At 39.9% G+C, this 13,761-nt stretch overlaps 1 protein-coding gene across 2 annotated transcripts in view; it reads left to right on the top strand.

Annotated features, from left to right (window-relative positions):
- LOC126094509 (prion-like-(Q/N-rich) domain-bearing protein 25) overlaps nucleotides 1-13,761 on the top strand; it is a 140,288-nt gene that overhangs the window by 22,220 nt on the left and 104,307 nt on the right. The window contains exon 1 of one of the 2 annotated variants that reach the window (XM_049908930.1): nucleotides 2,631-2,805. The exons of the other annotated variant lie outside the window; for it this stretch is intronic. Coding sequence (XP_049764887.1) covers nucleotides 2,736-2,805 — 70 coding nt within the window. The 5' untranslated portion in view covers nucleotides 2,631-2,735. Of the gene's footprint in view, nucleotides 1-2,630; nucleotides 2,806-13,761 lie in introns of those variants that run through there. 2 annotated transcript variants of the gene reach the window in all.

The raw sequence follows: 13,761 nt of genomic DNA on the forward strand, positions 1-13,761 counted from the left end.
AATTCGTTTTCATAGATTTTAGCTTGAAGTATAACATACTAAGTATAAAATTATATGAAAATTTTCAGAAAAGTAACTGAGATAATACTGACCTGCCCAAAATTCGAAAAATAATACTGGTATCTACAACTACTGTTGCGGAAAAGTAATGCTAGAGGAGAATGTCACATTACAAACTCTTTTCTGAAAGTATTCTTATGGAGTGTAGCCATGTATGGAAGCAAAATATGGATGATAAACAGTTTAGACAAGAAGAGAATAGAAGCTATTGAAATGTGGTGCTACAGAAGAATCCAGAAGATTAGATGGGAGATCACATAACTATTGAGGAAGTAGTGAATAGATTTGCGGAGCAAAGAGGTTTGTGGCACAACCTGACTAGAAGAAGGAATCGGTTGGTAGGACATATTCCGAGACATCACGGGATCACCAATTTAGGAAGAGTGTGTGTTTGTGTGTGTGTGTGGGGGGGGGGGGGGGTAAAATCATAGAGAGAGACCAAGAGATGAATACAGAAAGCAGATTCAGAAGGCTGTAGGTTTCAGTAGTCACTCAGAGATCAGAGATGATGAGGCTTGCACAGGACAGAGAAGCATGGAGAGCTGCAGCAAACCAGTCTTTGGAATGAATGCCACAACAACAACAGTTATCCCATGTCATATACCCACAAATTGTTACAACTAAGCATTTCTATGAGTTGATTGATTCCAATTGTGACTCATAAATATTGTAATCATAAAGTATTTCATTTTGTGTTTTGTGAACTTTTACATTTCTGAACATTAGCACGAGTTCCAGGCGCTGCACCACTTTTAAATCTGAAGAAGAACTGAATATTTGTGCAGCCATTTCCGTACTGTACTTCATTACAGATAACTGCACCACCTGCAAAAAGCCTGAGGTTACATTTTATATTTTCTCCTTGGTCATTAATATACAACACGAACTGTATGGCTCTCAATACACTTCCTTGGGACATGTTTGAAGTTACTTCTGCATGTTTTGATGGCTGTAATTGGTTGTTGGTGTCCTTTACAGAAGTTGCCTGCAGTAGCTACTTCTGGCTGTTTATATATAATTCGAGTTGGTTTACATTCCTGCAGATTCTCCTACATCATGGAATTTATGAAACACAATGTGTGAATGAATGAATTAATAATGACCTATGTAACAAAGTCTTTTTCAGGTGATCATGTATGACTACTATTCTAAAACTCCAACAGACTACTGACAATAGTTTGCAAATTTGTGGTTTGCAGCTGAGTTGTCATATTCTTTACATAATATTTCAACAACTAAATTAGTTGTTGTCCACATTTACTGCTTGTTATTTGGATTCAATCAAACTGTGAATGAGACATGCTGTGCAGCACTTAGAAAATGTTTTCTAGTGCCATAAAAAAATAAAACAATTTCATGGAAGTTTAAAATGAACCAAAATCTTACACCAAGCTGTTACAAAATCTGTAAGTAATAAAAATGTTGTAAGACAGTGTCCTCCACTAAAAAAATACTTTAAAAGGCACTTATCTTTGAGCAGGGAGTGAGGATTTGTATTTTTTCTGATGTGATTTAAGCAAACTGAGCACCAGATCCCATGTTTTACTTAATGTAAATCCTCTATCATAAATAATTTAATTATTTCTCATTCTCCTCTCAATAGCCTAATTTGTTACAGTGTTCCAGAAGTTTGTCCCCTGCACCATGAAACTGGTATCTCTGTGTTTCACTCCTTGCTCACATGTGACACAGTATTCAGCAGCATTTGATATAGTTGGCAGCTTGAGTGTTTTTTAATGATTAGTCAGCTCCAGTCAGGCCACAGCAATGGGGCAATATTATTGTTGTTGTTGTTGTTGTTGTTGTCAACTTTGTGGGGGGAGGGGGAGACAGCATGCATAGATGTTCAGAAAGCCCCTCCCCCCCGTCCCCTCCCCCCTGAAAAATGTCCTGTAGTTCATACAAAATTAAAAGTTGTGAAATCAGTAGATTACGTTCTTCATGTATATGTATAAATTACCACCCATTGATGCAATTTCCAAATATCACTACAAATGTTGTAGAAAAGTCTGATAGGATGTAAATACTTTTTGGATTAAATGGGTGGAGGGGGGGGGGGGGGGGGTGTCTGTTAAAACTTCAAATCTTATGTACTGTATACATTTCTGACTTCCTTTTTTAATCACATTGTGAAAGAGTACTCTGTCCAGTAGTTCTATTTCTTATTTTTCAATGAGAGATTTAGTATTCCTATGTCCACTGGAAGCTCCATGCCCTTGCTGACAAACCCTACATTATGAATGAGATAAAATAAATAATAAATTGGAAATGTTATCCATGTCTGTTCCATTTTTGTCACTGTTATTGTTTATGTGTTTGCTTAAAAAATTCTGATCTTTTGCTAACTTTAAATGTTACACATGGTTAAAACTGCCACAGTTTAAAACACACCAAATAATATCAGGCCTCTTTCACTAAGGAAGATAAATTTACTTTTATCCCAGCTAATACACCTCAGATAAACACAATTGATACTTATCTTATCACTTACGGTTTTATCTTCCATGTAAATACAGATAATGATTTGTCTCAATTTACACTTGCAACTTCTCCTTAGTAATGAGAATAACATCATCTTGTTACAGTTCAAGTTGTTTATGAACAGAAATCACCTTGTGTATATACAGTCATTGTGTAACATTAGGTAGCAAAAGTGGCCACAGAAAGTGGGCAAAATGATTGTAAAAAGGCATTTTCTTAATGTGGCAATGATTTTCATCCTCTGTTACTTGGACATGGCTAAAGGTTTGCACCTAGTAATGTCATATGATTCTATTTGTATAAGATTAATTTTCATGCATGCATGAGGCTAGATGAGTAGGTCTAGATATCAGACAGAGATGTTGAGCATTGGACCTACCGAACCTGCAATGTTGCCCAGCTTTCAAAGTCCTCCTTTGACACTGATAATATCGTACCGCATCCTGTATTTTCCACCAATAATAGTAATTTTAATTTTTTGTCAACTAAACAAAGATTCACTTTTCAACCTTTAAAAATCAAATTTCATTGCTAAAAATGTGTTACCATACATTGTCAGAATTCATAAATGTGCCTATAAAAGTGTAATGTTCATACAGATGAAAATAGAAATACAATACAAAAAAATATTTTTTAGACTGTAGGGCCTACTGTAAATGCTTATGGCCTAATCATCCTTACAACCATAAATACATACCAGTTACCCCAAGTCAGATGCATTTTTGGAGCAGAAAACAGTTCTGTACAGATGGTGATATGGCTTCCAAATGTCAGATCCTAAAGGTCAAAATTCCTTCCCATTTTTATTTCAGTGCAGTTCTTCATACTCACTCAAAACATATTTATGTAGTTTAGCAATTTTACAGTTGGGTGTTAGCTAGTTAGTTTCATGTTCCATGGATCATTTTGCACAATAAATCATAAGGATCTGGAACGAGTCACTTTACATTCATATTGCAAATAAATTTGTGAATGTGGCTACTTGCTTAACATTTACAAGACTTTTTAAATATACAGACAGGAATTATTAATTCGTACTCTTCATCTTTTACACATTACAATAACAGAAATTCTTCTAGACTATAGAATGAGTTGCCAAAGGGAAATTTTTCCAGTTTGTTTTCAGATTTTTACTTTGCTCTCTTTGAGACATTTTATATTATTGAATAAGTGATCAAAAATTTTAGTTGCACCATTGTACTCCCCTTTTTGTGCTAAAGGCAACCTTAATATGGAGTAATGAATGCCATTTTTCTTTCAGGTATTGTAGTTATGTAAATCATTGTTCCTTTTGATCTGTAGTCGATTATTTACAACAAACTTCATGAGGGAATAAATATGCTGTGAAGCAATAATCTGAATGCACAGTTCCTTAAATAGATATCTACAAGATGATCACGGCTGTGCACAACATATTATTCTTACAGCATCTTTCTTGAAGATGAGTTTCCCCAGCACATTATTCCATCTGACATTCAAAGTAAATATGCAGAATATGTCAACTGATTTGTCTCTCCCCAAGATTTCCAATGATTCTAAGTGCAAATTCGGCTGAACTAAATTGTTTTAGGAGTTCCAAAATGTGTTTTTTCCAGTTTAAATTCTCATCACTATGGTCACCTAAGACTTTTAAAGTTTCCAGCCTATTTAGTAATAATGACAATAATAATAACAATAATTTATTCATATATTTAAAAAGAAAGATGATGAGACTTACCAAACAAAAGCGCTGGCAGGTCGATAGACACACAAACAAACACAAACATACACACAAAAATCTAGCTTTCGCAACCAACGGTTGCCTCGTCAGGAAAGAGGGAAGGAGAAGGAAAGACAAAAGGATATGCTCAAACTCCTTGCCTTTACAAACGCCCGCCTGTGTCCTGCATGTGCGGATGGACATGCGTGCGTGTGCGAGCGTACACCTGTCCCTCCCTCCCCCCAAGGCAAGTCCCTCCGCTCCCGGGACCGGAACGACTCCCCACCCCCTCCCCAAAACCCACATCCCTTTGTCTTTTTGTCTTTCCTTCTCCCCCCCGACGAGGCAACCGTTGGTTGCGAAAGCTAGATATCCGTGTGTATGTCTGTGTTTGTCCGTGTGTCCACCGACCCGCCAGCGCCCCCCGCCTGGCAAGTCTCATCATCTTTCTTTTTAAATACATCCCTCCCACGTGGAATGTCTCCCCCTATTATATATATATATATATATATATATATATATATATAACACCAACCTGTCAGAACTCCGGAGATGGGAACTTGCCCTTCAGCATATCCTCTCTTGTCGCTATATATATATATATATATATATATCGCCAGGAAAGAGGGAAGGAGAAGGAAAGACAAAAGGATATGGGCTTTAAGGGAGAGGGCAAGGAGCCACCCCAATCCCGGGACCGGAAAGACCCACCCCAGGGGGAAAAAAGGACAGGTACACACTCGCGCACACACACACATATCCATCCGCACATACACAGACACAAGCAGACACCCGTAAAGGCAAAGAGTCTGGGCAGAGATGTCAGTCGGGACGGAAGTACAGAGGCAAAGATGATGTTGAAAGACAGGTGAGGTATGAGCGGTGGCAGATTGAAGTTAGAAATTAGCGGAGATTGAGGCCTGGCGGATAGCGAGAAGAGAGGATATGCTGAAGGGCAAGTTCCCATCTCCGGAGTTCTGACAGGTTGGTGTTAGTGGGAAGTATCCAGATAACCCGGATGGTGTAACACTGTGCCAAGATGTGCTGGCCGTGCACCAAGGCATGTTTAGCCACAGGGTGATCCTCATTACCAACAAACACCAACCACTTTCTCGAACGCCTGGAATCCCTACCCAGTCTCTTACCCCCGGAAACCATCCTTGTAACCATTGATGCCACTTCCTTATACACAAATATTCCGCATGTCCAGGGCCTCGCTGCGATGGAGCACTTCCTTTCACGCCGATCACCTGCCGCCCTACCTAAAACCTCTTTCCTCATTACCTTAGCCAGCTTCATCCTGACCCACAACTTCTTCACTTTTGAAGGCCAGACATACCAACAATTAAAGGGAACAGCCATGGGTACCAGGATGGCCCCCTCGTACGCCAACCATTCGCATGAATGGACACAGGCAGACAGTGAGAGGGATGTATTTAAAAAGAAAGATGATGAGACTTGCCAGGCGGGGGCGCTGGCGGGTCGGTGGACACACGGACAAACACAGACATACACACGGATATCTAGCTTTCGCAACCAACGGTTGCCTCGTCGGGGGGGAGGGGGGGAGAAGGAAAGACAAAAAGACAAAGGGATGTGGGTTTTGGGGAGGGGGTGGGGAGTCGTTCCGGTCCCGGGAGCGGAGGGACTTGCCTTGGGGGGAGGGAGGGACAGGTGTACGCTCGCACACGCACGCATGTCCATCCGCACATGCAGGACACAGGCGGGCGTTTGTAAAGGCAAGGAGTTTGAGCATATCCTTTTGTCTTTCCTTCTCCTTCCCTCTTTCCTGACGAGGCAACCGTTGGTTGCGAAAGCTAGATTTTTGTGTGTATGTTTGTGTTTGTTTGTGTGTCTATCGACCTGCCAGCGCTTTTGTTTGGTAAGTCTCATCATCTTTCTTTTTAAATATATTTTTCCCATGTGGAATGTTTCCCTCTATTATATCAATAATTTATTCAGCATCAAATGATTCATTGCATATGAACAAAAACAGATTACAAACCTTGATACATAACACAATAGTACATCATTGATTAACAAAATGATCAAATTAAAAATAAAATGGTTTGTGTAAGAGTATTTACATATATTTTTCAAAGCACTTCCTTTTCTGCATCAAGTATGGTATTATTCTAATGTTTTAAAGAGATTTTATAACAGAAATTTCTTTAGATGAAGTTTAAACTTTGTTGTGAGAAGGTTCATAACTGTACTGGGCAGTGCACTGACTAATTTTAAATGTGTGTATTGTGGACCCTTTTCATAGAGTGCTGTTCTGTGGAACGCCAGAAATCACTTCTGTTTTACTCGATGACTTTCCATCAGTTACTATGAACCGTGACCTGTCTGACAGGAAATCACAAATCCAGTCCCATAACGGAGACGATATTCCATAAGCACCTAATGTCACTACGAGCTGCTTGTGTGGTACAGTGTCAAAAGCCTTCCGGAAATCCAGAAATATGGAATCGATCTGAAACCCCTTGTCAATAGCACTCAACACTTCATGTGAATAAAGAGCTAGTTGTGTTTCACAGGAACGATGTTTTCTAAACCCATGTTGACTATGTGTCAATAGACCATTTTCATCGAGGTAATTCATAATGTTCAGACACAATATAAGTTCTAAAATCCTACTGCATATCGACATTAACAATATGGGCCTGTAATTTAGTGGATTACTCCTACTACTTTTCTTGAATATTGGTATGACCTGTGCAACTTTCCAGTCTTTGGGTACAGATCTTTCATCGAGCAAATGGTTGTATGTGATTGTTAAGTATGGAGCTAATGCATCAGCATACTCCGAAAGGAACCTAATTGGTATACAGTCTGGACCAGAAGACTTGCATTAATATTTGCCATCTATATTAACAACACTATAAACATCCTGCTACTCGTGTTCCTTAATGAGTTTTAAAAAACTCCCTATTGCCGTTGGATTCACTTTTCTACATAGTTCATAACTATATATAACATTTGTTTCAGTATAAAAACCCTTTAGTGTTAAAATTTGTACATCATGGTCTGAAAGGCCATCCATCCTTTCACTAACAGAATGCCCATCTAGTAATGCAGAATGAATAAAAATATTGTCTATGGCTGTGCTACTCTTCCCAATTTGGTTTCACTAAATTCAACTGCCCCTACACAACATTGAAATACCTGTTTGGTGTTGCTGTTGTGGTCTTCAGTCCAGAGACTGGTTTGATACAGCTCTCCATGCTACTCTATCCTGTGCAAGCTTCTTCATCTCCCAGTACCTACTGCAACCGACATCCGTCTAAATCTGCTTAGTGTATTCATCTCTTGGTCTCCCTTTACGATTTTTACCCTCCACACTGCCCTCCAATACTAAATTGGTGATCCCTTTATGCCTCAGAATATGCCCTACCAACCGATCCCTTCTTCTAGTCAAGTTGTGTCATAAATTTCTCTTCTCTCCAATTCTATTCAATACCTCCTCATTAGTTATGTGATCTACCCATCTAATCTTCAGCATTCTTCTGTAGCACCACATTTCGAAAGCTTCAATCCTCTTCTTGTCTAAACTATTTATCGCCCACATTTCACTTCGATACATGGCTACACTCTATACAAATACTTTCAGAAACAACTTCCTGACACTTAAATCTATACCCAATGTTAACAAATTTCTCTTCTTCAGAAACGCTTTCCTTGCCATTGCCAGTCTAAATTTTATATCCTCTCTACTTCAACCGTCATGTGTTATTTTGCTCCCCAAATAGCAAAACTCCTTTACTACTTTAAGTGTCTCATTTCCTAATCTAATTCTGGCAGCATCACCTGATTTCATTTGACTACATTCCATTATCCTCGTTTTGCTTTTGTTGATGTTCATCTTATATCCTCCTTTCAAGACTGTCCATTCCGTTCAACTGCTGTTCCAGGTCCTTTGCTGTGTCTGACAGAATTACAAAGTCATCGGCGAACCTCAAAGTTTTTATTTCTTCTCCATGGATTTTAATACCTACTCCGAATTTTTCTTTTGTTTCCTTTACTGCTTGCTCAATATACAGATTGAATAACATCGGGGAGAGGCTACAACCCTGTCTCACCCCTTCCCAACCACAGCTTTTCTTTCATGCCCCTCAACTCTTCCTCAACTCTCATAACTGCCATCTGGTTTCTGTACAAACTGTAAAAAGCCTTTTGCTCCCTGTATTTTACCCCTGCCACCTTCAGAATATGAAAGAGAGTATTCCACTCAACATTGTCAAAAGTTTTCTCTAAGTCTACAGATGCTAGAAACGTAGGTTTGCCTTTTCTTAATCTATTTTCTAAGATAAGTCAAGGGTCAGTATTGCCTCATGTGTTCCAACATTTCTACAGAATCCAAACTGATCTTCCCCAAGGTCAGCATCTACCATATTTTCCATTCATCTGTAAAGAATTCATGTTAGTATTTTGCAGCTGTGGCTTATTAAACTAACAGTTCGGTAATTTTCACATCTGTCAACACCTGATTTCTGTGAGATTGTAATTATTATATTCTTCTTGACATCTGAGGGTATTTCCGCTGTCTCATACATCTTGCTCACCAGATGGTAGAGTTTTGTTAGGCTTGCCTCTCCCAAGGCTGACATTAGTTCTAATGGGATGTTGTCTACTCCTGGGGCTTGTTTCGACTTAGGTCTTTCAGTGCTCTGTCAAACTCGTCACGCAGTATCATATCTCCTATTTCATCTTCCTCTACATTCTCTTCCATTTCTGTAATATTGTCCTCAAGAACATCGCCCTTGTATAGACCCTCTATATACTCCTTCCACCTTTATGCTTTCCCTTCTTTGCTTAGTACTGGGTTTCCATCTGAGCTCTTGATATTCATGCAAGTTGTTCTCTTTTCTCCAAAGGTCTCTTTAATCTTCCTGTAGGCAGTATCTATCTTACCCCTAGTGATATGCCCCTCTACATCCATACATTTGTCCTCTAGCCATCCTTGCTTAGCCATTTTGCACTTCCTGTCGATCTAATTTTTGAGACGTTTGTATTCCTTTTTGCCTGCTTCATTTACTGCATTTTTGTATTTTCTCCTTTCATCGATTAAATTCAATATCTCTTCTGTTACCCAAGAATTTCTATTAGCCCTCGTCTTTTTACCTGCTTGATCCTCTGCTACCTTCACTATTTCGTCTCTCAAAGCTACCCATTCTTCTTCTACTGTATTTCTTTCCCCCATTCTGGTCAATCGTTCCCTAATGCTCTCCCTGAAGCTCTCTACAACATCTGTTTCTTTCAGTTTATCCAGGTCCCATCTCCTCAATTTCCCATCTTTTTACAGTTTCTTCAGTTTTAATCTACAGTTCATAACCAATAGATTGTGGTCAGAGTCCACATCGTCCCTTGGAAATGTCAATTTAAAAACTGGTTCCTGAATCTCTGTCTTACCATTATATAATCTATCTGATACCTTCCAATATCTCCAGGCTTCTTCCATGTATACAACCTTCTTTCATGATTCTTGAACCAAGTGTTAGCTATGATTAAGTTATGCTCTGTGCAAAATTCTACCAGGCGGCATCCTCCGTCATTCCTTACTCCCCTTCCATATTCACCTACTATGTTTCCGTCTCTTCCTTTTCCTACTGCTGAGTTCCAGTCACCCATGACTATTACATTTTTGTCTCCCTTCACTATCTGAATAATTTCTTTTATCTCATCATACATTTCATCAATCTCTTCGTCATCTGCGGAGCTAGTTGGCATATAAACTTGTACTACTGTGGTAGGTGTGGGCTTCGTATCTATCTTGGCCAGAATAATGGATTCACTATGCTGTTTGTAGTAGCTTACCCACAGTCCTATTTTCCTATTCATTATTAAACCTACTGGTGCATTACACCTATTTGATTTTGTATTTATAAACCTGTCCGCTGTAGCGAACTTCACTAATTCCCACTATATCTAACTTTAACCTATCCATTTCCCTTTTTAAATTTTCTAACCTACCTGCCCAATTAAGGGATCTGACATTCCATGCTCCGATCCGTAGGATGCCAGTTTTCTTTCTCCTGATAACACCGTCCTTCTGAGTAGTCTCCGCCCGGAGATCCGAATGGGGGACTATTTTACCTCAGGAATATTTTACCCAAGAGGACACCATCATCATTTATCCATACAGTAAAGCTGCATGCCCTTGGGAAAAATTACGGACGTAGTTTCCCCTTGCTTTCAGCCGTTCGCAGTACCAGCACAGCAAGGCCGTTTTGGTTAATGTTACAAGGCCAGATCAGTCAATCATCCAGACTGTTGCCCCTGCAACTACTGAAAAGGCTGCTGCCCCTCTTCAGGAACCACATGTTTGTCTGGCCTCAACAGATACCCCTTCATTGTGGTTGCACCTACAGTACGGCTATCTGTATCGCTGAGTTTCAATGGCTCTGGATCCTTCTCTCTGCCACCAGTTCCTCAGAAGTAAACAGATGGGAGTTACCCTTGCAATACATCCTTCACTCCCTTAAATATCTTGGCCAGAACCTCCACTAGCCCACTGTTTCCACGCCCTCCACTCAACTGTTCCCTCTTCCTGCATCCTGTCATCCTCTCCCAATTTTTGTTACCTTCAGCGTGTCTCACCACTGACTCCTACAACTGTGCATTACATGCCTAGCCTGTGCACTTGCCACCCCTCCATCCCACATTCCTAGCTGGCAAACAGGCTGCCTCCCTCTGAGCTGCCTCCCACCCTTCACTCCCTTTCTCTACACACACCAACTGACACAAACCCCACCCCAACTGTTGAATGGTCCCCTTTACTCCTTAAGTATTTATAAGTCAATCTGTTGTCTGAGAGTCATGTGGTGATGATACTATGATGATACTAACTATACTATTAGCTAGTTCATTTACATTACATTTTTTTCACTGTAACACTTTTGTCATCTGCAAAGAGAAAATGTTTTGTATCATTGTCATATTTAGCAGTGGATCATGGTAAATACCAGGAACAGATCCAGAATAAAACCCTGTGGCACTCCCTGCACCACATGACCTCAGTCGTATTCAAACCTCTTATTTGTTTGTTGACATTAGAGGACAATTTTATACTTCATACTTTCCAGGTATGAAGTGAACCATTGTGGAAGTTTTTCCCTAAACCCACAATGTTCCAGGTGACCTATGTCTTCAGCGCACAGTGTACCACTCAAATCTACCTAATGGTCTGAGGAAAACTCAGTGGACATAGTTGTTTTGTCTTGCCTATCAGAAGAGCAATATCTGAAGCCTTTAAGCATTGTCATTGCGGGATATTGTTGCTGGAGCATTCCCAAAAATCTAGGGCATATGTTATTGCTGTCACTGATAAAAAGTCAGTCCAGACCATTGTGGATGAGATGGTAGCTGAAACAGAAAACAGGAAAACAAAAATTGAAATGTTCCTTCATGAGGGAAAATTAAAGGATGTTTTCATCATTCAGTAATCATACCAGTGCAAAAATGAGTGACATAGTAATTGCTGTTAGTGGTATTGAAAAAGCAGGTTAAATCATTTAAGAATCAATAAGGTCCCAGAGCTCAGTAAAGTCACTGTCAAGTTCTGTTCGGATATTGTGAGTGAATCAGCACTGCTCTTAGTCATATGGGTATTTAGCATCACAATCTCTGAGCAGAGCCACATCCCAGTTATTGGAAAAGAGGTCACAACCATTTCCAAAAAAAGGAATAAAACTAATCAACAGAAATTCCACTCACATCTACTTGTAACACAAATTTAGATGATATGTTGTGTTCAGATACAATTATCTCCATGGAACAAAATAACATTCTTCATGGAAATAAGCACACATTCTGAATACCTTGCTTATATGAAATTCAACTTGCACTCTTCAGACATGAAATCTCAGTGTTATGAATAAAGGGCACTACACTTATGTGGTATCTTTAGAGTTCAAAAAACTTTTGATTTGACACCACTTCCAGAAAATACAGTTCTGCAGTATACATAGCCAAATATGTGACTGGATAAAACAGTCACTATCCTGCAATTTATTATGGTTGGGGAGTTATTTTAGCTGCTGAAGTAATATCTTGTGTACCCTGAAAGGGGCAAGGGGGGGGGGGGTGGAGTAAGGGGGAGCAATAATAGGACGTTTACTATTAAAGTTAGCTATCAACCTAGCCATTGGTTGGGTGGCTTTCGTGCCTCAGCAGTACATATAACCATACTGTAGGTGTAACTACAGTGGAGGTATATCTGTTGAAAGGCCACACAAATGTGTGGTTCCTGGAGAAGGGCTGGAGCCTATTCAGTACTTGCAGGGGCAACAGTCCAAGTGATTGACTGATCTGGCCTTGTAACATTAACCAAAATGTCCTCGCTGTGCTGGTACTGTTAACAGCTGAAAGCAAGGGGTAACTACAGCCATAATTTTTCCCATGGGCATGCAGCTCTACTGTATAGTTAAATGATGATAGCATTTTCTTGGGTAAAATATTCCAGATGTAAAATAGAACCCTGTTCGGATCCCTGGTTTGGAACTACTCAGGAGGGTGTCGTCATCAGGAGAAAAAAAAACCTGTGTTCTTCAAGTCGGAGAGTGGAATGTTAGATCCCTTAATTGGGCAGGTAGGTTAGAAAATTTAAAAAGGGAAATGGATAGGTTGAAGTTAAATATAGTGGGAATTAGTGAAGTACACTGGTAAGAGCAACAAGACTTTTGGTCAAATGAATACAGGGCTTTTTCTTAACTTAAATTTTCCCTGAGACATTTAAGTCTCTAATTTATCTATGATAACGTTGGAAGCTGAAGAAGTGAATTAAAATTTGTATTGCGGCTTGGACTCAAACCCAGGTCTTCTTGCTTACTAGGCAGATGTGCTGACCGTTACACCACTGCAGCATTATGGTCAACATAGCTGCACGAACTACACAAGTCAAGTACCTTCCCCAACACAAACTCCAATTCACATCTCACCTTATATTGCCACTATTACCAATGCTCTTCAACATTGGAATAGCACCCCAGCTTTGGACGTAATGGGGAAGTGCTGTACTACATGTGATCATATAGATCTTAAATTAAACTTGACTGGCTACCCGCCTGTGAACACATGTGCTGCTGCCCATTGTGCGTCACAGGTAGAGGAGGACTTCCCAGCTGCCCTGCCGTCACCAGCCGGTCACAAGACCGTCCCCATACTGCGCCCACTGCCCGAGGTGGACAGCGAGTGAGCCACCGCAGTTGCTGCTTTGGCGAGTATAAGTGCTCTTATTTTATTGACCAGTTGATTTGGAAAACATGGCAACAATGACAAACAAGAGGGACACTATTCAGTGCATTTTCGATACGAATTTTGAAAGACCAAACACCTTTTAAATTCACATCTGGATCATTGATGAAGTGAAAGTACCAGCAGAGGAAATTGAGGGACTACAATTGGACTTTATTTTGAACATGCTGTTTGTAAAATTCGGAAATGCCATGGAAATTGATAGATTAATCAATCTAAATAGGGGCATCTGGAAATTCAAGCATAGAGACAGAACCACAAGTGGC

This window comes from Schistocerca cancellata, chromosome 1, assembly GCF_023864275.1.
Source record: "Schistocerca cancellata isolate TAMUIC-IGC-003103 chromosome 1, iqSchCanc2.1, whole genome shotgun sequence".
Lineage (NCBI taxonomy): Eukaryota > Metazoa > Arthropoda > Insecta > Orthoptera > Acrididae > Schistocerca > Schistocerca cancellata.